General features: G+C 34.4%; 1 protein-coding gene across 1 annotated transcript in view; it reads left to right on the top strand.

The window, feature by feature from the left end:
• Window positions 1-2,907: 2,907 nt before the first annotated feature.
• Window positions 2,908-19,672, top strand: part of OtopLa (proton channel otopetrin-like a) — a 35,498-nt gene continuing 18,733 nt past the window's right edge. The window contains 3 exon segments of the mRNA XM_076116623.1: window positions 2,908-2,965; window positions 2,968-3,015; window positions 3,018-3,136. Coding sequence (XP_075972738.1) covers window positions 2,923-2,965; window positions 2,968-3,015; window positions 3,018-3,136 — 210 coding nt within the window. The 5' untranslated portion in view covers window positions 2,908-2,922.

The following is a 19,672-nucleotide window of genomic DNA, read 5'->3' as shown; positions in this document are numbered from 1 at the left end:
TTACATTGATGTACGATGTGCATCTTTATATTATTATTATGTGTACAAGCCGTGATAGTTTAGAAATACTTCTGCCTTGTATTACATTTGACTGGTTAGAATAATATGTCAAACATATTCCACGACTAGTAACGTCGTAGCTAGTGATTCGGTCTGCCTGTTTTTCTAATCATAGCAAGCTCTCCGATTGCAAAGAATCCCCATTTGATCCAGAAACCCTAGGCTGCTTTATCCTTTAGTAATCCAAGCCTAATGCTCTCGCAAGCTCTGTGCCTACAGTTATGTACTACTTTTTGTGTTAATGTTTTAATAATTTCATGGGTCTGTTAAACGTTTTATGAACTAAGTAGGTATGTGTTTTTAGAACGTGAATATATTTTTCTTCCTGGAGTTTTGTCACGTATTTGTTTTTTTTATTTAAAAATCACTTCAAAATCCTTTACGACATTTCATTCGAGTATTTCTATTAAATCATTCTTACCCAGTAATTTAATTTGTCACACAGTAACTAGGTTATTTACTTATACATTAGTAATATAAAGATTTAGTTAGGGTAATAAATATGTTAGGTATTAAATATTATGTAAAACAATATGTTACAATGTTTATCCTATAAGGCCAGTTTCTTTTATTTTACACATTTAGTATTGTATTACCTATAATAATAATTATTATTTTATTTAACACATTTAGAATAACATTAACTTTACACCCAGCCCCAATGCTTTTTGAGTGCAATTCATTTAAACGAATGGAAATAATATCGCGCGGCATTCACAGTGACAATTTGGTTGAAAGCCAACCACGGAGCGAAACTGATACAGTTTGGCCAAACACCAGATACGATGATTGTATGTACCTGTGTTTTGTTTGACGCGTTTATTTTACATACAAATACGCTTATTTGATTCTCTGGAGCGTAGTTTTATGAGCAAAAGTATTGTGTTGAAGAAATTTGTAAAAGTCAGTTATTGTTGATCAAAACTTATGATTGGTAGAGAAAGAACACTTCTGAAAAGGGAGACACTTTAATAGCTCCAGTAATGCATTTACCTGACGCAGAAAAAAAGGTTTGTCATTACGATTCTTTACTGTTTGTAAGCTGTAAGCAGTAGCTCGATTCTCTACTACTATTGACTACCGACAACCGACCTGGCATCGAGACATTTTGTATGAAAATTTGATCAGCGCCTCTGACGGGTGTCGTAGTTGTCGGTAGTCGATAATGGTAGAGAATCGAGGTACAGTTTACCTTTTTTCACATGACTATAATTCAAATAAATACGAGTGAAAATATCTAGGTTTTATTTACGCAAGCAAGCTAAGTAAAGGTGATGCAACGTTAAACCTCGTTAAATGTCACCAGGATCTAGAAATCTCGTTATCTCATTTTTAACATATCTGAACTAACCACTAGTTTACTAACTAGTAGTAGGTACGTATAAAAATGTAGGGTGTGTCAACATATCGACAGCACATACATAGTAATATGTGTGTCGGGTGTAAGTAAACGCATTAACGTGCAACGGGGCCACACACGGCACATTACCGAGAAACTATTGTTTGGCCAACATTATTCGTGATTTCTGTTCATCCGACGATTGTCACATGCACCTCACTTGCGTGTCTCGCATTCTTCAAATAACGTCCATGTTTCCGTTTTTCTGATGTTCGAAACGTCGGAACTTTGTTGTTAAAGACGTGTCACAAATCCGTACCCTGCATCGGATGGTATACCTTTCGGCAGCAAGCCCTACCCTTCAGAACTGATTTCTTTCATGAAATCTAGTTGCTTCGACATATGGAAGCAACATTTTGAGTCCACAATGTCAACCAAAGGTCTCTGGTACCGGACCATGCAGCCAGCGCTGTCTCGGGCCCCTTGGTGTGATGAGTCAGGCCTGTCGAGGGATCAGATAGTGGCGGCATTCAGGGTTCGTTCCGGTCATGTGCCCTGCGGCAAATTTTTGAATTTGGTGGGTGTTAAATCGTCGCCGATATGTAATTCATGCTCGAAAATCGATGATTTGTTGCATATTTTAATAGAATGCAGTTTATATAATAATATTAGAGCACAGTTGCAATTGCAGGATTTTTTTTGTCATAACGGTAGTATAAATGTTATTTTAAGTGATCCATTTTCTGAAAAGGCTATTAAAATTTTTAAGTTTTTTAGTTATGTTTTTTCTGTAAATATGCTAAATTAAAATATGTTCAATTTATTTTTCTCTTTTTAATTTATGTATTTTGAAAATTTTAATTGCCTTCAGTTAGAAAATTAGTTTTTTTTTAAAGATTTTGCTGTACACTTTGATGTAATTTGTGTTTCCCTATGAGGCCGACATAGCCTTTAATTGGCTAAAGGCCTTGACAATAAATTTGATTAAAAAAAAAAAAAAATCCGTACCGATATAAACCTGATTCCCACGAATTTAAATGATAATCAAATGGTGTGTTTAGATAAATGGGTCATGACAGGAATTTTTAATCGTGTTAATGTTTTGAATGACATGTGATAAGTTTTAAAAAGCACATTCATATAAATTTCATATTTTTTAAATGGATTGAAAAATAATAAAAAGTAATTGTATGGAATAAAGCCTGCGTAATAGCATTTTCAAACTCTCATTTTGTTAATATCTTTGATACATTGGATATGTTATCTATGTAAAAAAATAAAACAACATTCACTAAAATGTTTATTTAGCGAAACGGCTTGAAGGCCGTATCTAAGCGCGATTGTGTAATACGCAAAACTAAACTGATTGTTATTGCTCGGTAGAGTCTGTAGTAAAGCGAAGTTATCCGCACGTAGTGCGTACGGCAGCGAAGCGAGCGGCAACAGTCCAGTTGAAAGGCGCCCATCTCGGTTGAATAGCGGCCCAGCCCTCAGCTCGCTATTTGCAGAACAATGCAGGCTTGATGTGCGCACGCCGCTACCGGGAAAGCGCGGAGGGAAAACGCGCGAAGTCGGCAGTCTCGGCCCGCGAGCGCGACCGGCCGCGCGCCGAAGCACGGTAGGCACGCCTGCGCCCTGGCGCACGCCGGCACGCGCCGCGCTCGCCGCGGCGTTACGTTTTCCGAATCGACCGCAGACGGCAACACTGCCACCGTGACAGAATTTCAGTGTCAAAAGGTTGGTGACCCCCCCACTCTGGTGCGACCAAAATACCACCCAAACGCGAGGGTGCACAGCCTGGTTTCCTACCACACGAGCTCCTGTCACCCGCCACTACGAGCAGTTGTAATTTCCTCGTGCGCCGCAAATGTCAAACGTACTCGATCGAGTAGGAAATGCTATTATGAAGCACTGATTTATTTCCCTATTATCGAAGTTTGAAAACTAGTGATTGGTTATTTCGGTATTGAATCAGAGATTGATGTGTTTAGTAAACGACATAATTGCTTGAGATTTAAGTTACACTTTAATTTCCTGCTGCTGAAAGGATTTGCTGATGGCTTTTTCTATTTGAGAATGCCAATATTTAATGTTTAGTTCGCGAAAATAGTTGTAACCTACTACTTATATGTATGTATATTATCAGTCTTCATTAACAAAGTGCTATTTAACTTAGATGTCTCGTCGCTACTTTTGACATTAATTAACATGTGTAGCTCTATAGTGCTTCTTATTATTTTTGACAACAATATTATATTAATTAAAACAACGACCTTATCGTTCCACCATCGTCCATTAGCGAGCAAATCAGTGAAACTTATCTGACACCCGTGACGCAAGACTTTCAACCAAAACTCTCACCCTACTTAACGGAGAGAATCATGACGATGCTATTACGAAAACCAGATTCTTTACGGTTTACAAGGGCTCACTATTACTGTGAACCAATTTCATCAGCTACAGTAAACAAATTGCCAATAGCTTCCGTGAAAATGCATGAACCAACGTACTTATTTCTTAAACAACCTCGTAAAAAGAGTATGGGAGTACTGCGACCTAGATATTGAGTCTTAAACTGAAATTAGATTGCGTTAATGCGTTCATAGGTATAAACGTCGACCAAAACAGCCAAGGGATATGTCATGCCCCAGAAATAATAGTAGCGATGCGACGAACGAATGTACGAATCGATGATCTCATCGCATGACTTAAAACATCATATTCAAATGCAGATTTGAATTCGACATTTATTTCAAAAGTCCTTGACTAGAACAGACTTTAATTGCGAGGTATAAAATATGGGTCTTATAGTCATTTAGTATTTTACTATTTCCTGGTGCCTAATTAATACTAGTATGCCTGTTTTATCGTCATACTCATGGCAAAAACAAATGAAATAAAACGCTAGGTATAGGTAACTACTATTATTGGTAATTAATTTAAGTATTTTTGCGTAATAGTACTTAATCTAATAAATACACATTTAACAATAGATACTATGTCCATAATTCAAAGATATATAATACGATATTCCTGTTTGAATTTAACTATTGTAAAATTTATTCATAAACTCTTCTATACCTAGATCTCTACATTTCCATTCATAGTCCTTTCATTGAGAAAGTTCACCTTTTGTTGCGTTACGAGAGCTTCTTCTATTGTTTTATTTCATTCAACTTTCAGCTTTGTAATAAATTAGTTTTCTTTCTACTATAAAGAATTTAGTTACAGTGTATCAAACATTTTATTCAAATTCATTTAGTTGCCTTACAGATATGAAAAAACTTTCCTCCGGCTGCGATTTCACCCGGTTGGAATAATAATTTTTCGGGATAAAAAGTATTCTATCTATCCTTAGCCCTTAAGCTACTTTTGAGCAAATTCTCCATTAAATCTATGCATTAGTTTTGGCCTTATAGAACAATCTATCCTCACACTTTTTACGCCCTTAATACAAACATACATTAATTCTCACAAACTGTGGCATATAAAATGTTAGTCAGTAGTATACAATTGTTTGTACAGAAAGTATTCAAAAACAAACACGATAAGCGCATTTCCTTAGTTGCGTGACAGTGAGACATCGCACGGCACATGTTTTACTGATATGGGTCAGATACTTCCAATTACGTAATGCAAATACACACTACATTCGTATTGTTTTGTACCTTTCGTCAAATATAACACGTAACGATGACTCCCAAAAATATAGTTCCGGCTTTAATTAAAGTTCATAATTGCTACGAACATTCCTCTAAATTTATTTCGTGAAATGTCCAGTCATATTTTCATATTAATTTGGTTTTTGACTCGCCTGTCCTTGCCACGTTGTTGACGCAATCATACGAACACAAAAACAGTATAGACTTGAAATAATAAACATTTCCGCAGATCCCAAGGGTCACTGAAATATGAAAGATATCAAAAATACATAAACTCGACTCGCGTTGGATTGGCACAGAACGCGGTCCTACGATTTTTTTGTAAATAGGGTCTATTCAAGTTTCATTATTAAAGCTTTCGCGTAGGCTGCACGGTGATTATAACAGCTTAATCATACGAATATAAGCTTTAGTCCGAGCGCATAAAGTTCAGTTTCACTTGTGGTTTTTCTAAAGGGATGAGCAACAGGCAGGTGGGTAAATGCTTTGAAATCCAGACTCTGCTTTTCAACAACACCCGTAGGTTTTATAAAAGTCTGGATTAAAAATATAGACGCATTCGGTCTGTTATTGCACGAACTTATTACGTATGAATTGCGCTCCAGAGATTTTAAACGAGAAATAATTTTATTTCCCGTCTCTTGGTTGCATTTCGTAAAATAAATTTTATGTTTGTTTTGTTTTGCAGCTTTAGAATATTTTCGAGTGTTTTAGAATTTGCTTAGATACGTGTAGGAGCCGTTGAAAGACGTCAGAGAAATAAATTAAAATAATGAATAATAAAGATAAATTGTCTAGATTCGACTTGGTACATTCTTAAATCAGTTGAATCACTTCCTGTGTTAGTATATTTACAAAAACAGCACTCGTCATAGCTTTAAATCTCTCCCTCTTCGCAGAAAAATACGTAAAGAATATTTCAACTCAAACAAACCCAAATTGACCAATCATGTGTAATAACTCCTTCAGAATCACTTTATAGATGTCCAAATATTTTTTCTACTATGTCATGTTTGTAAAATGTGGCACTCTATTGAGTGTACACGTATGTATAAATTGAGGGGGAATAGAATTCAATCCACTTTACGTTTTATATGAAATAGTCTACATAAGTTACATATGAAATCATTTTTAAAACCAATCGTATTATTGACATAGCTTTTGCTATATCACTACCAAAACTAGTTACAAATCATTAATCATTAATGAATATTGTATACTAGCTGACCTGCGCAACTTCGCTTGCGTCACATAAGAGAATCGTAATTTTCCCCGTTTTTGTAACATTTTTCACTGGTACTCTGCTCCTATTGGACGTAGCGTGATGATATATAGCCTATAGCCTTCCTCGATAAATGGGCTATCTAACACTGAAAGAATTTTTCAAATCGGACCAGTAGTTCCCGAGATTAGCGCGTTCAAACAAACAAACAAACAAACAAACAAACAAACAATCAAACAAACAAACTCTTCAGCTTTATAATATTAGTATAGATTGCACTTATTATTTGGATCTAATTATAGATCCAAATAATAAGTGCAAATCAATATACTCTTTGTATACTTAATGCATATTAAATATCCATCGTCTATATTTTCAAAATTTGTTAAGTCATACACAGAAATACACCTACAACGAGCGTTGTAGTCAAAAAATCTTTTTTCGTCGGTGACTCATCACTGGCTTTGCACCCCTATATCCACTGTCCATCCTTTATACCTATAAGGGTGTATAAAAGCTCCCAGACTTATTTACGTCGGCCCTTTGATGTGACATGCAACCAGACAGGATCTAAAGCTATACGATACACCTATGGTACCTTTTATTTTTACCATTTTGGGAGCAATAAAATTAGCCTTTGATACTGTTCTACCAAATGTAGGGAGATAAAAAAGTGCTGTAAAAGACTTTATGACTGCAGTGTCTTTTTTGTTCGTGTATTAGTGGTTTCAGAGTTAAAAGTATCTTTCTTGTTAAAAGGTAAGTTGAAATAAAAGAAAGAAATTTCTTGTTTAAAAATTTCTGCAAGTTCATTTTATTATTGCGTAAGACGCCATAGTTTGTAATGCTATATTGGAAAAATAATATGATAAATAAATAGGTTTTGCTTTCTTTGATACCTATTAATTTTAACGTACGGCTTTCATTTTAATTTAACGTAAATGTGTGTAAAAGCTACACATTTAAAAGTAATCATAGCTGACCTTAAAAAAATTAAGCAAAGAAATCTTATTTTCGCAATTACATAATTCTTAAAGCAATCAAATTAAACGGTATTACTTTGAACCCCGCCAAAGGCCTTGTTAAATAATTTAAACGGTTTCTTTGCTTAAAGAATAGGTTTCGAGTCCATTGTGTGCCGGTAACTGGCTGACGTCAGTTATTACGTACCAGGGTGATTATGTCATACAACCTCTTGTTCCTTCGCAAAAAGGGAGTTTTATAAAGCAGGTGGCGCCACTTGCGCGGAGGGTACTAGCTGACCCGCGCAACTTCGCTTGCGTCACATAAGAGAATTCCCCGTTTTTGTAACATTTTTCACTGGTACTCTGCTCCTATTGGTCGTAGCGTGATGATAATATATATAGCTTATAGCCTTCCTCGATAAATGGGCTATCTAACACTGAAATATTTTTTCAAATCGGACCAGTAGTTCCCGAGATTAGCGCGTTCAAACAAACAAACAAACTCTTCAGCTTTATAATATTAGTATAGATAGGTATGATACTCATATAGGTCATTTGTAACATCTTCTCTTCTAGAAGAAGGAAAATCTATGTGAAGGATTTGTTAAGAATTCACCAACCGCAAGACAGAGACCTTAATGTAAAAAGTATTATATTGTAACAATTATGTATTCTTTATTATTTTTGGGAGATGTCAGTATTTTATGAGCAGAATAATAAAACGAGCAGTCAATTCGATTCAACAAAATATTCAGGTGACACTTAGGAAAAACAGTCGCATTTCAAACAAAACATTAATCAAAGATTCCATATTAACAAATTAAGATTTCCTTTCTATATTTTCTGTAACAGTTAACACGCGGAAATAGACTGATACATTCTATAAAGGAAGAGAAATAAAATTAAATTACAGCACATTTTATGTTTCAATTACCAAACCGCTTTAATCATGTTAGTGATTGATGTGTATAAGGTATTTGTAGGAACCGCAAATAAACTTGGTTATATCAAACGTAATTTTTAAAGGCTATTTGTACGTTTTACCTATATTTTCTTGCCAATTTTATTAATGCAAACTATTGGAATAAAAAGTTTGATACCATAGACTGAAACCAGAATAATATGTGTCTAGGTTCTCGTACAGATTCTTTAACTTTTATTTACTTAGATATTTAATAATGGAAGTCAGTTGGTGACCAGTGTAACCTGCGCTGAAAAGCATGTTCGCGTTGAAAGTCGCAGAAAATTTTCTATCAAAAAAATTAAAAACCCTGTAACGCCAAAGATTATGTTGTGATAAATTGGAATTAAGTGCCTATATTTCACTTAATTGAAATTCGTTTTCTACTAAGTACTCACCACGATTTCCAAAATGTTATTGCTGAACCGACGAAACAAACAATTGGTCAATTGAAAATTAACAATAAAAAATAGCACTTGCCTCAATTATTATAACATGTTCTTACACACGCGATCCTTAACGATATAAAGCGTTGAAAAGTACGTCAATAAATCATTTGTTATAGTCTGGTTTGTAACGACGTATACGCTTAGGTGTTAACCCTATTAGCAGTCAGGAAGTTCGGAATGAGTCTGCTCATAAACAAACTTTATCTGATGATTCAATGTAGGGTTGGCGAAAGGTGTTTGTATTTCTCTTGTGACCAAAAAATTATCATCACTACAGTAGTTATCTGACTCTAAATTATATAATTTTCTAAAACAAATTAAACAACCAACCCACACCATTAGTTCCGAAGAATCGAGACTTTTTGGCAAAAATGGATTCACTCTGCGCAAGACAGTGTTGTATATATTGTATATGTCCATCAGTCGATACATTAAAACCACATTCTTTACGGGCAGCTAGCATAAAATCACGTCACGTCCAAAGAATACAGTAAATGTATACTTCATTATCTTAACGAAGAGGAAACGATAATTTTGTTTATAAGACTTGTTAAGTAAATTTCAACTATTTATCACTGACGCAGAACTTGTCAATAATTTCGTACAAAACAAAATTATCTTGTACAAAACTTTACGAAAAACAAAAGAATAAATGTCCTCGTTATTCCTAATTTACGTGTAAGTTTTTATACATAATTTTGTTATAATATTACCGTGATTCTCGGGAAACGAAAGAAAACGGAGATTGTAATTGGCCTTTTCGTCCCACGTAAGACATGAATGTGCTGGCTATGATACGGCGTGGGAGGGTTCAAGTAAAGCTCGTTCTATGTCATCTTATATTAAAGTTTATCTACTTGAACTAGTATTCTTAACCAGCTTTGGTTGAAGAAAGTTTGCATATTTTTTAACTAAAAATTCTCACTCTAGGAACAAATGCAAGGGCTTTTTGCTTATCCAATATTAATAATATATTACTTGCAATTTTCATGATTTAAAGTAATATAGCGACATATGCTCATGATGTCTTTGTAAATAGAATATGGCATGATCAATTTCAACTCCTTCATTACAGTTTAACCATGAATGCCTACTTTTTTACCGAAATTACTGGTAAATATTGCCACGCAAACGAAATGATGACGGAAGAACCTAGTTACATTATATTTCTTCCATTCCTGTCTTCAATCCAAGCTATTTCATTTGATCAGATTACAATTCGATCGCTAGTAGGAGAGGTCGAGACAGATCGATCGGTCTGCGAGGCAACTCGAGCTGGCAGAGCTGTGGTTAAGTCCTAGATCGATATCTAGATACAAAAGTTTTATGTCCTGGATAGTGTTGTCTATTTATAGTTTAGTGGTCGGAGTCGAAGTTTTTCAAGCCGTTCGCCTTTGACACGATTTGAGTACTTTCGGCTGTAACGAATAGATACAACAGTGGTTACTGTTTTTTTTTATGGTACTCGTATTTTGAAATACTGCATCATTTTCGGAGATTTAAAGAAACAACCAACTTCCACTATAGACATTCATAGATTTTCTGCTATATTATCATTGCTTCTGGGTTAAGCGAGCTGCGACCATTTCTACCATAATTTCACGTAGGCTATAACATAAAGACCATTTCATATCCGTATAAATAATCGAATGGCCCTTGCACATCATTTTATGTCATTGCTTCATATATATTCCGTATAATATATTAGGTAACGAACATAACTCAAACGATTCAACCAAAACAAACATAAATAATTTAATGGAGTTTCAGTTTTCGGCATGTCGTTCAATCTGGCACGGTTGGACTATCAAAATATTGTGGAAACCAATAAAACTGTCCATGTGGCGCAACAGACGTATTCTGATGATACAATCTGACATGCGACCTATTTTCTCAAAGATTGCACAGTCATGACAATTTATTTCTTCATTTGTTTTACTTTTAAAAACATAAAGCTATTAGTTTTCTGGCCAGTGGGCGCCAGTGACAGATAGTTAAGGTAAACGGTTAGATAGTTTTTGCTTTATTAAAATATTTTTTGTGTCAGTTTCACGAATACAAATTCAATACCATTTACAGTTTCCTCTGGTTAAGGACTAACCTTAAAATTCTTAATACTTTGGCGAGGATCGGATTGTTACCATTAAGCACTCAAAGCAAAAATAAGCATTCCTTTTTTTTATTCCATACGTAGATTATTTTCCATAATCTAGCCTTTCTCGGTACCATTTCATTTACTTTCAGTGCTGTGAATTTCCATTTTATTTGCTTCCATACGTTTTATTTGCACTTTGCTTCGCATTTCAATATTCGCCATACGAACTCTCCGAGAGATGTTTAGCATATCGCTTCAGTGCTTGTAGCGAAAACTTTTGTTTTGCTGCATATTTTCTCTCAAAGTTGGACGCTGAAGCGGGAAATATGCGAATATATCGATTCTATAGCAATTTGATTTGCTACAGGATACGAAGGAATGCTTTTTGAAAGTTGTTATTTTATGAAATGAATAATAAAATAGAAGTTCTGAAAAGAAATCGACGCAATGAAGAATGAGGAAAATATGTGCAAAAATATTATACATAGACGTTTTTCCGTTTATTATTATAAACTCCTCCAAGAAATAGTAAATTGGCAAAATTTTAATAAAGACAATAACAGACTAACTTCATGCTGAGAACTCGAAAACAACAATACAACTGAGAATTAATTTCAACCAAAACAATCACGGAACTGTAACAGTTACCTCAAACAGAACTTATTAGAATCTAGACAAGCGTTGAAATTACAGCCTGAATACAACCTTTGCGATGTTGCACACAAATTATGGCATATTCGATCCAGTTGTTGTACAAAACGCCGCGAGCTTCGCTCTCAACGTCAGACACTAAATTACATTATCTGTGGCACTGCCAATACCGGCTGTTTGCTCGCTGTTCCGTTGCCTGCCAACAGAATTGTATTGAGTGGCTTTTAATTTTTAGTCTGTGGTAGATTGGCGCCTTTTTTGCTAAGTAAAGCGCTGTTTACACAATTATTTTCAAAATTCATTCTTTAATTGTATTTTAAATGACAACGTTCAACGTTATCATTCTCATTTTAAATTAATATCATTTTCATTAATTTAAACTTAAAGTATTTTATCGTAACAATGATGTACCTAAACTATGTAGATAAGAGTTATAATTTTTTAAGTATACAAGAAAATAGCTGTAATTAAACTAATTTTCCTGAGGCTCTATAAAACCATTTTCAAGCCACAAACCGACGACGAGAAAAGTCTACCCCCCTCCCGTTCTTTCCTAATCACATTATCAGAGCACTTTGCTACTAGCTACTGATCGTTATCACTGGCAGCTGTTTACATAGCCATTTAGCCTTTACTTTGTTGACAGCGCGCCAAAAGTTCCTGCATTTTCGTAATACACTCGCCACAGCTGGCTTTCATTCAGAATTGTGATTCTTTGTTTTATTGCACACCCGGTGTAGCGTGTAGTGTCTTGTTGTTGTTATAAATATGTAGTACTTTGTTATTGTTTTGCATATTTTATGATAAAATCACGGTACCGAATAGTTAACTTTACCAACTGTATTGATGCTTCTTTATAGGTATCTTAGGCTCAGAGTCTGTCAGGGAATCTAAAAGTCTTTTGTAAAAGAAGCTTAAGAAGTTTATCGATAATAATGTATAAGGGTCATAAGTTTTGCTTGAATTGTAGCCTAAACCCGACGCCACTAGTTGAAGTTCTTTCATGACCAACATGACCCAACCTCGGTAATAAGTCACGAAATTCTATTCCCACAATGGTGATCAGTTTCACAATCTTCCCAAATCATAATGGGAAAGCCGACCTTAATTATGAATCAACCCTTGCGCAATACAACGACACATGATCCCCGTCGATCTAAGACTTTGCCGGCACTGTCGCGTGTAATCCCAATCGGTACAACTAATTAGAACAACATGATTAACTGAATTGGGAACAGTGAACATTGATGCAGAACATTAATTTCCTAGAGCGGGAAACGCGAGCTTCTCTTCACAACCTAGTTTTGTTTCCGTTCTACTAGGCTGGGATATAAAAGCCCTATATCTCAGTCGAAATCGTGTTAATGTGAATTGTTGTTTATTTCAAAGGGATCCGACAGTAACATGTCTTGTTTAGATTGCTAGAGGAACGGACACGGGCACAATTCAGAGAATCTTTTAGAGGAAGCTTCTGGTGTTTATTTTATTGTGTCATATACTTACTTTTTAGTATTCCGGTCTAAATGGCGGTAGATAGGTGAATTGAATCATTCTGTGTTTGTATAAGTAAATGTGTTTTTCTGGTAAGATTTGGAAGTTCGTTATGGAAGTGGACGAAAAATTGCGTCGACTATTTATGATTGTGGAAAAAAAAATAAAGGAGTTGAAAACATTTTCTGAATGCTGAAGAGCTTCTACCAGCCGTCAATCCAGATGATGTTAAATAAATAAGATTATCCGCCACCTACATACATGAATTCTCATAACCTAAATACCAAAAATAATTAGTAATAACCTATCTAATTAACAATGCTACAATATCTAGCAGCATAACTTAATCTAGATTCCACAATCAGTCTTTAGGTCAGCCCAAACTATAGCGTACAGTCTAAGCCAAAATTAATTGGTTTATTTTTTAACACATCATGCCAGCAATGTGATTTACGACGCTCATGTCATATATCACGATGACGGATGCATTATTGAATAATTCACGCGACATAATGGCTGCTAAACAGGCCTTTAGTAGACAGTGATCTTGGCAAGTGCAGTTTGCAATCATTATAGACGTAGTGATAGATATTGCAGTTCCGTCTTATTGTATTTGTTCTACATAGATTGGACTGAAAACCTACTCTATATGTTTGATTGGCATTATTTTCATCTGTCGTTCATAGGTATCTACTCATCTTATTGAAAATAGATGCTTTGATGACTCATAAACTGATTTGTAAGTGGTGCATCTCTGTTCTTTGGGTGTTTCCGCTAGCCAAATTTTCAATTGAATATTAATATAGCATTTTTTTAACTGAAGCAATAAAATTATAAATAAAAATATGGTCTAGTGTCACGTATGAATATCGAACAATCTGTTATTGAGAAGTGCCAAAGACTTGTTGTATATTGAAACTGAAATTAAACTACAGGAAATTATTTTGATGCTTTCATTCATTAGTTTAACTTCAGAATAGTGTAAAGAATGTGTTTAATTCCCAGTCTTTAATTTTTTATTTAGACGCGCTACTTTAACGTTTAATAACGCCCTAATAAATGGTTATAACAAACCTTCACACCATAGAGATCAAACGCTGTTATGATTTCAATACTTGTTGAAAATATTTTTCCATACGCCGTCGATAACCATAACGCAGGTTACAAGAAACTATGTTTACTCTGTGGTTACTCTATGGCTTCGAACATTGTTCCCTGTGACCCAGTTTCCAACGTACCTATATTTACAACATTTTCGAGAGGTACCTCGTAAAGTTTAAAAATATTTTACCGCACGTTTCATGGTTAATGGGACCGTAAAATAGGGACCTTGTTTCTTTGTTTGTTTTATTTTTAAGATGGGTTGATTATTGATTTTAAATTTGGATGTTAAATAAGTTTTATTGGCGTAATATTTGATTTTGTTATGTTAATATTGGAAAATGGCTGCGTTGGTGGTCTACTCAGTAGTTTATTGATACTTTGATCGTAAAATTATTTGGTCGCTTGCGAAATTATGTTTTATAATAATAGAAAAGAGAAAGAGAATAAATTTTTAAATCTAAACAAAATATTTCTTTATAAATCGGTGAATAAACTTAGGTCAAACCGTAGTTAGGTAAAAATAATGGTTACATATAATAACTTATGATACATATTGCAATATTGAAGCAAAACTGTCATAGTTACTTCACAGACAATTTTCCCACAACTAGATAAAACGTTGAAGGTTTACGCGACGTTCGCGCACTTAACACAAGAAAAGAGGTAACAAAGAGCCTCTGTCTCACCACTTAGGCTTAAACGACCCACTCTAGTGTTTAAAACTGAGCTGTTCTAGACTGTTTGATGATATTGATATTGAGACTAACTGACAAGATGTATTCAAAGATAACGTTACCAGTAATGTGCTCTGCTAGGCTGAAGGCTCTATAATAAAATTATGTTATGTATGATTTTAAATGTACACTACAACTTCATATAATTATGGTAATTATTATAAGAAAATAACACAAACCTGTTGTATTTGAATGTGTGTTTTTATATAAGACACATATATTTTTATGGAAAACAAATAGGAAATTTTCGTAAGAATTTTTGTTTGTTAATATTTGTTACAAACGAGTATTTGCTTACATCCATAAGTAATATTTTTTGATATATTTATAACAGTTCTTGAAGGTATGCAAAGTCCCCAACCCGCACTTGACCAGCGTGGCGGACTCACGGCCTAACACCTGCCTCATAACTGGATGACACCCTTGCCCAGCAGTAGGACAATAATGGTTTATTTTTTTTTATCTTAATAACACCGCACGATGTTTCTCCAGTGAAATCTTTTCTGTGCCAAAAGATAGTCTGTTTTCTAGGTTTCAGGGATGAGACTTGGCACAATTAAGCGCCGTCTCGTTAGCATAACTAGACCATTACCAGTGAACGTGTGACTTAGATAAACGGTTTCTGTGGTTTTTAGTCTTACATTTTGTACACTGAAGTGTGACAATATAATAATATAGTAACTGTTTTACTGATAATCTTCATGTAAGCGCTGATGGGTCATACAGTGGTTTCTCTTTTCGACTCATGTACAGGTTGATTCATTATGAAAGTGACAAAACTCGGTAGACTATAGCTTACATGGCGTTTATTCGTAAGATAGTAGTTTTAAAAATCTAGCGTTCGCTATTATACGTATCTTATATCTTACAACCATATCTCATATTTTTTGTCATCAATACGCAAGCCAGCAGATACTGACTCATTTTTATTTTTTTTGCACCTTGTATTATACTTATTTTCGGTTTATTGGTAAAAAATATTTCTTCTAAATGGATTTTCTAATTTAATTCTATTTTGTATTATGACACTTGATAGGGTCCTTCGTATACTACAATAGAAACTCGTGACAAGCGATAAGTAATTAATCTAACGCCCAGTAAAGTAACAAAGTAATTTACATCAATTACGCCTCATAATATTAAACTACAAGATCAAAAGATCAATTTTATGTTTACATTTCAACGAATTAGGCCAATGTTTTGTGCAAATGTGAGACAGGATCAAATTGCATTAAGCCTTGGCGAATGCTAGTTTGATTTGGATTATAAACTGTTAGTGAGAACTCAAGGTATCACATTTCATAGCGCAGTAGTTCGATGACCCGGTTTCTTTTTAAAAAATAAGACTAGACTTCTTTTTATAATGGTATGGAGCTGTAGATTATTATTTACACGGTCGCTTAACTCCCGGTCCGTGACTTGAACGGTTTCTTTGTAGCTAAAGAATATAATAAAAGATGGTGTTGTTGGATTCAAAATTGATTTAATTTTTTATCTAACTAAGGTATTTTGTAGGAATGCCTTATGATGTAAAATAGCACGTAAGTTGATCGGTAAAGGCTTTTACTATTTGTAGAGGTCTATTAAGTCATCATTGAGTGTGATAAACCTCGAGAATATCTATTGTTACCTATTAAAATAGACCAATATTTATAATTGTGTAGGTACAGCAGCGCGTTTACATTACAAATATTCGTAACTAAATTCTAGAGTGGACATTCAATGAGTAGGCGGTAGAGAAGGTATAAACAATTATATTTGTAAAGTGCTGTTCGTTTGTTCAAGTTTTCATCCAATTAAACGGACACGCAGAAAAGATTTTATGCCTACTGCCGCGGAGTGCATTGACCTGGTGACCTCATTTCGTAAAATCGATTTTTACTTGGTCCTTCGGTGGCAAATAGTTTACGAAGCAATTGCATTTTTTTCTTCAGTAATTGGAAAGTTCAAGATTGATAAATGTCGTTGAAGAAGAAAAAAGAAGTTTATTTTTTCGTTTTACTTTGATGTGTAAGTATCGATTTGTTCGAACTATACGTAAGACTTGGGTAAATCAAAATCAAAATCAAATCGTTTATTCATTTAGGTCAAATATTGACACTTATGATAGTCGTTACAATTACTGAATCTACCACTAGCTCGGAAAGGGGGTAGAGCCTTAAGAGAAGAGCTAGCGAGAAACTCACGGCCACTCTTTTCAATCGCCAAAAAGTTTTACAATGTGGTTGATACAATAATTGATCATGCGAGGAGCTGCCAAACAATCAGCGATATAGACTAAACGTCAATTATCATTATATACTTAATTTATTACTATCTTACTTAGCTACTATTTAATCGCCTATAAAAAAAGTAATTTTTGTATCGAGGTCTCATAGTTCTCATTCATTTTTTCTTAGAAGATTCTATAACTGCTTTCAAAAAAGTAATCTGAACGCCAATGCTCAGCTCCGCGCACACCATTTGTCAACCGCGGTACATTACTTTTTCTCTCAATACATTTGTCACATAGACACAATTTTGCCGAACATGGTCAGACGGGTCGACAAACCACCCACATAGCAGCCAGTCACCAGCATTTTCCCCACACATAATACAGATTTCTACCGAAGCAAAAAACCTTGTGCATTCAACATTGAACCAACTTTCCGAGGACAGAATTAATTCACATAATTCAATGTGCAATGGTTGGAAAAGCGTTTGTCACATACTTTTGAAATGGCTGCGGATTTTTAATTGACTTCCTTGGTTGTCGCAGGTATCTTAAATATGCACTGTTGCACTTTCATTGTGATTGCGATGAGTTTTGTTTTTCTTTCGGAGAATTGTTAATTCCTGTCTATTGTGATCAAGCAATTACTAGAGTAAAATTGATAGATAAAAGACGCTAATCCATTTAGAAAATATGTAAGTGAGTAATGTAATCTGTCTCTTAAAAAGCTTTTCAATAATTTAAAATATTATCAACTTGACTTACTCTTATAACTTTTTATGTTGATAACTTTAAGTTTACAATTATTTTCCGCATTTTGACAAAATAATCACCCCGTTCTTTGTCGGTACCTCCTCCTTTTTTTATCTCAAAAACCAAAATGGTCAAGACAAAATTATACAATATCTTTATTGATTCATGACAGACGTGCATCAATAAAAACTGTACATTTATTTCTTTGGAGACACTTGTCAGTTGTCCATATTAAGTTTCACAACTTTCCCGCGGTTCGGTTTGACAGATGAAAACGTTTCGCATTCAATAAAGCTACCGCCTGTCAGCCCCTCCTTATTGTCCCCGATAAGAGCAGTCACTCATTTAATTATGAGTTATGCCAAACATTGTATAACTTCGCTAATTTTGGTTTAAACTTTGATGGTGCTTTCTGTAACGCGCCTGATAATACTTAACACTGTATGGAATACACTATTTTAAAAAATTCAACAAATTTATAAAATAAAGAGTCATCTTAGTCTATCCAAGTAGGTTGGTTCTTGAACGACAATAATGAGCATATAATTAAAAGATAAAATCATTATTTAAAAATACACTAATTTATTAAAAACATAGTGTTATTAAAAATAATGCTATAGGTACCTACTCATTTTATAATTTAAAAATTTAATAAGTTTTTAAATTTAAAAATAAGAAGACTTGCACGGAATTTTACATCCATATCCCTTATGAAAAGTAAAGCTAATATAATACTATCGAGTTATACCTATGCAATAGTTTGTTCTAACCTACTTGCAGCTTTGCCTGCATGCAACGATTTTCCTTGGTCCTGGATAGAAGGCTGCAGTTTACAGGTCGGTTGCTCTGCTCATACGGGCGTAAGTTTTGCACGTCAGTATATAAGCGACTACGGTTCTAGTTGTGAAAGCATCTTACCGTGTAAGACCTATAAATTCACTTTATAGTAGCTTGGGAAATTGTTTGGAAACGGGAACCAGTAGTTAAGTTTGTTAATTGGGTTTTTAAGACACTTCAAAGTATTCAATTAGCGCTATACAATTATTATCAAGATACTACTGAGGTATTTTTTGGTCTCTGCTAACCCCTATTAAAGAAGGCGTAATACTTACCTACCTTAAAAAACTATTTGAAAATCTAAAAATGTGACTATACTTTTATATAACGGTTATTAATTTTAACCTTGCCATTTTTTTATTACTCATTAGATAATAATGCAATATTCACACACAAGAAACTTTATTTTACCACGTAAACTTTAGCTTAATGGTCAAACCTTTACACCGGCAGCAACACATCAATCAGACACTTCAAGTTTGTAAGTGGGTCGCACCTGTTAGGACAAAACCTATTGACTCGACTCTTTTCTTTTTACGAGCTAAATATAAATGGCTCTTTCCCTTTTAATTGCTTTCGTCCACTCCAGAAGTGCTGATTTGTTGATCTTTTTGCTTTTCCTTAATTATGAGGGCTTTTTTGTTTTATATAATAATGAAATATGACAGAAATAATAATAAAGTAGTCAGCCACATTGAATTACAGAAAAATACTTTTGCCTTTCAGTAGAAATAATAACTTTTGTAAGTTTATATCAAACTTGAACTATTAACAGTTTGTGACTACAACTGTATTTACTTACAATCACTTAAACTATTGGTTTTTGCTTAGTGTTGTTATTTATATATGATCGCTGTGCACCAATTCTTATGTGACCAATACGTCACCATTATCAAAATTAGAGAACATGACAAAGACAGATGTATGTACTTATTCCTCCAAAATAGGTATTGGGATTATATACAATCATTTCACAAATGTATGTCACGATCCATCAATTTTCTTGCGTCATGATCCAAAGCGGGGATTGTGTGACACAAGAAGTTATTTCGCATTCAGTACACGTATCTTCTTCCATATAAAGGGCATAATTCACGAAGCGTATCCATTATCACTCAGATATGGCGAGGTGTATTC

This window comes from Anticarsia gemmatalis, chromosome 7, assembly GCF_050436995.1.
Source record: "Anticarsia gemmatalis isolate Benzon Research Colony breed Stoneville strain chromosome 7, ilAntGemm2 primary, whole genome shotgun sequence".
Classification (NCBI taxonomy): domain Eukaryota; kingdom Metazoa; phylum Arthropoda; class Insecta; order Lepidoptera; family Erebidae; genus Anticarsia; species Anticarsia gemmatalis.
Note: the sequence above shows the minus strand (reverse complement) of the source record. Positions and strands in the feature narration are given on the sequence as shown.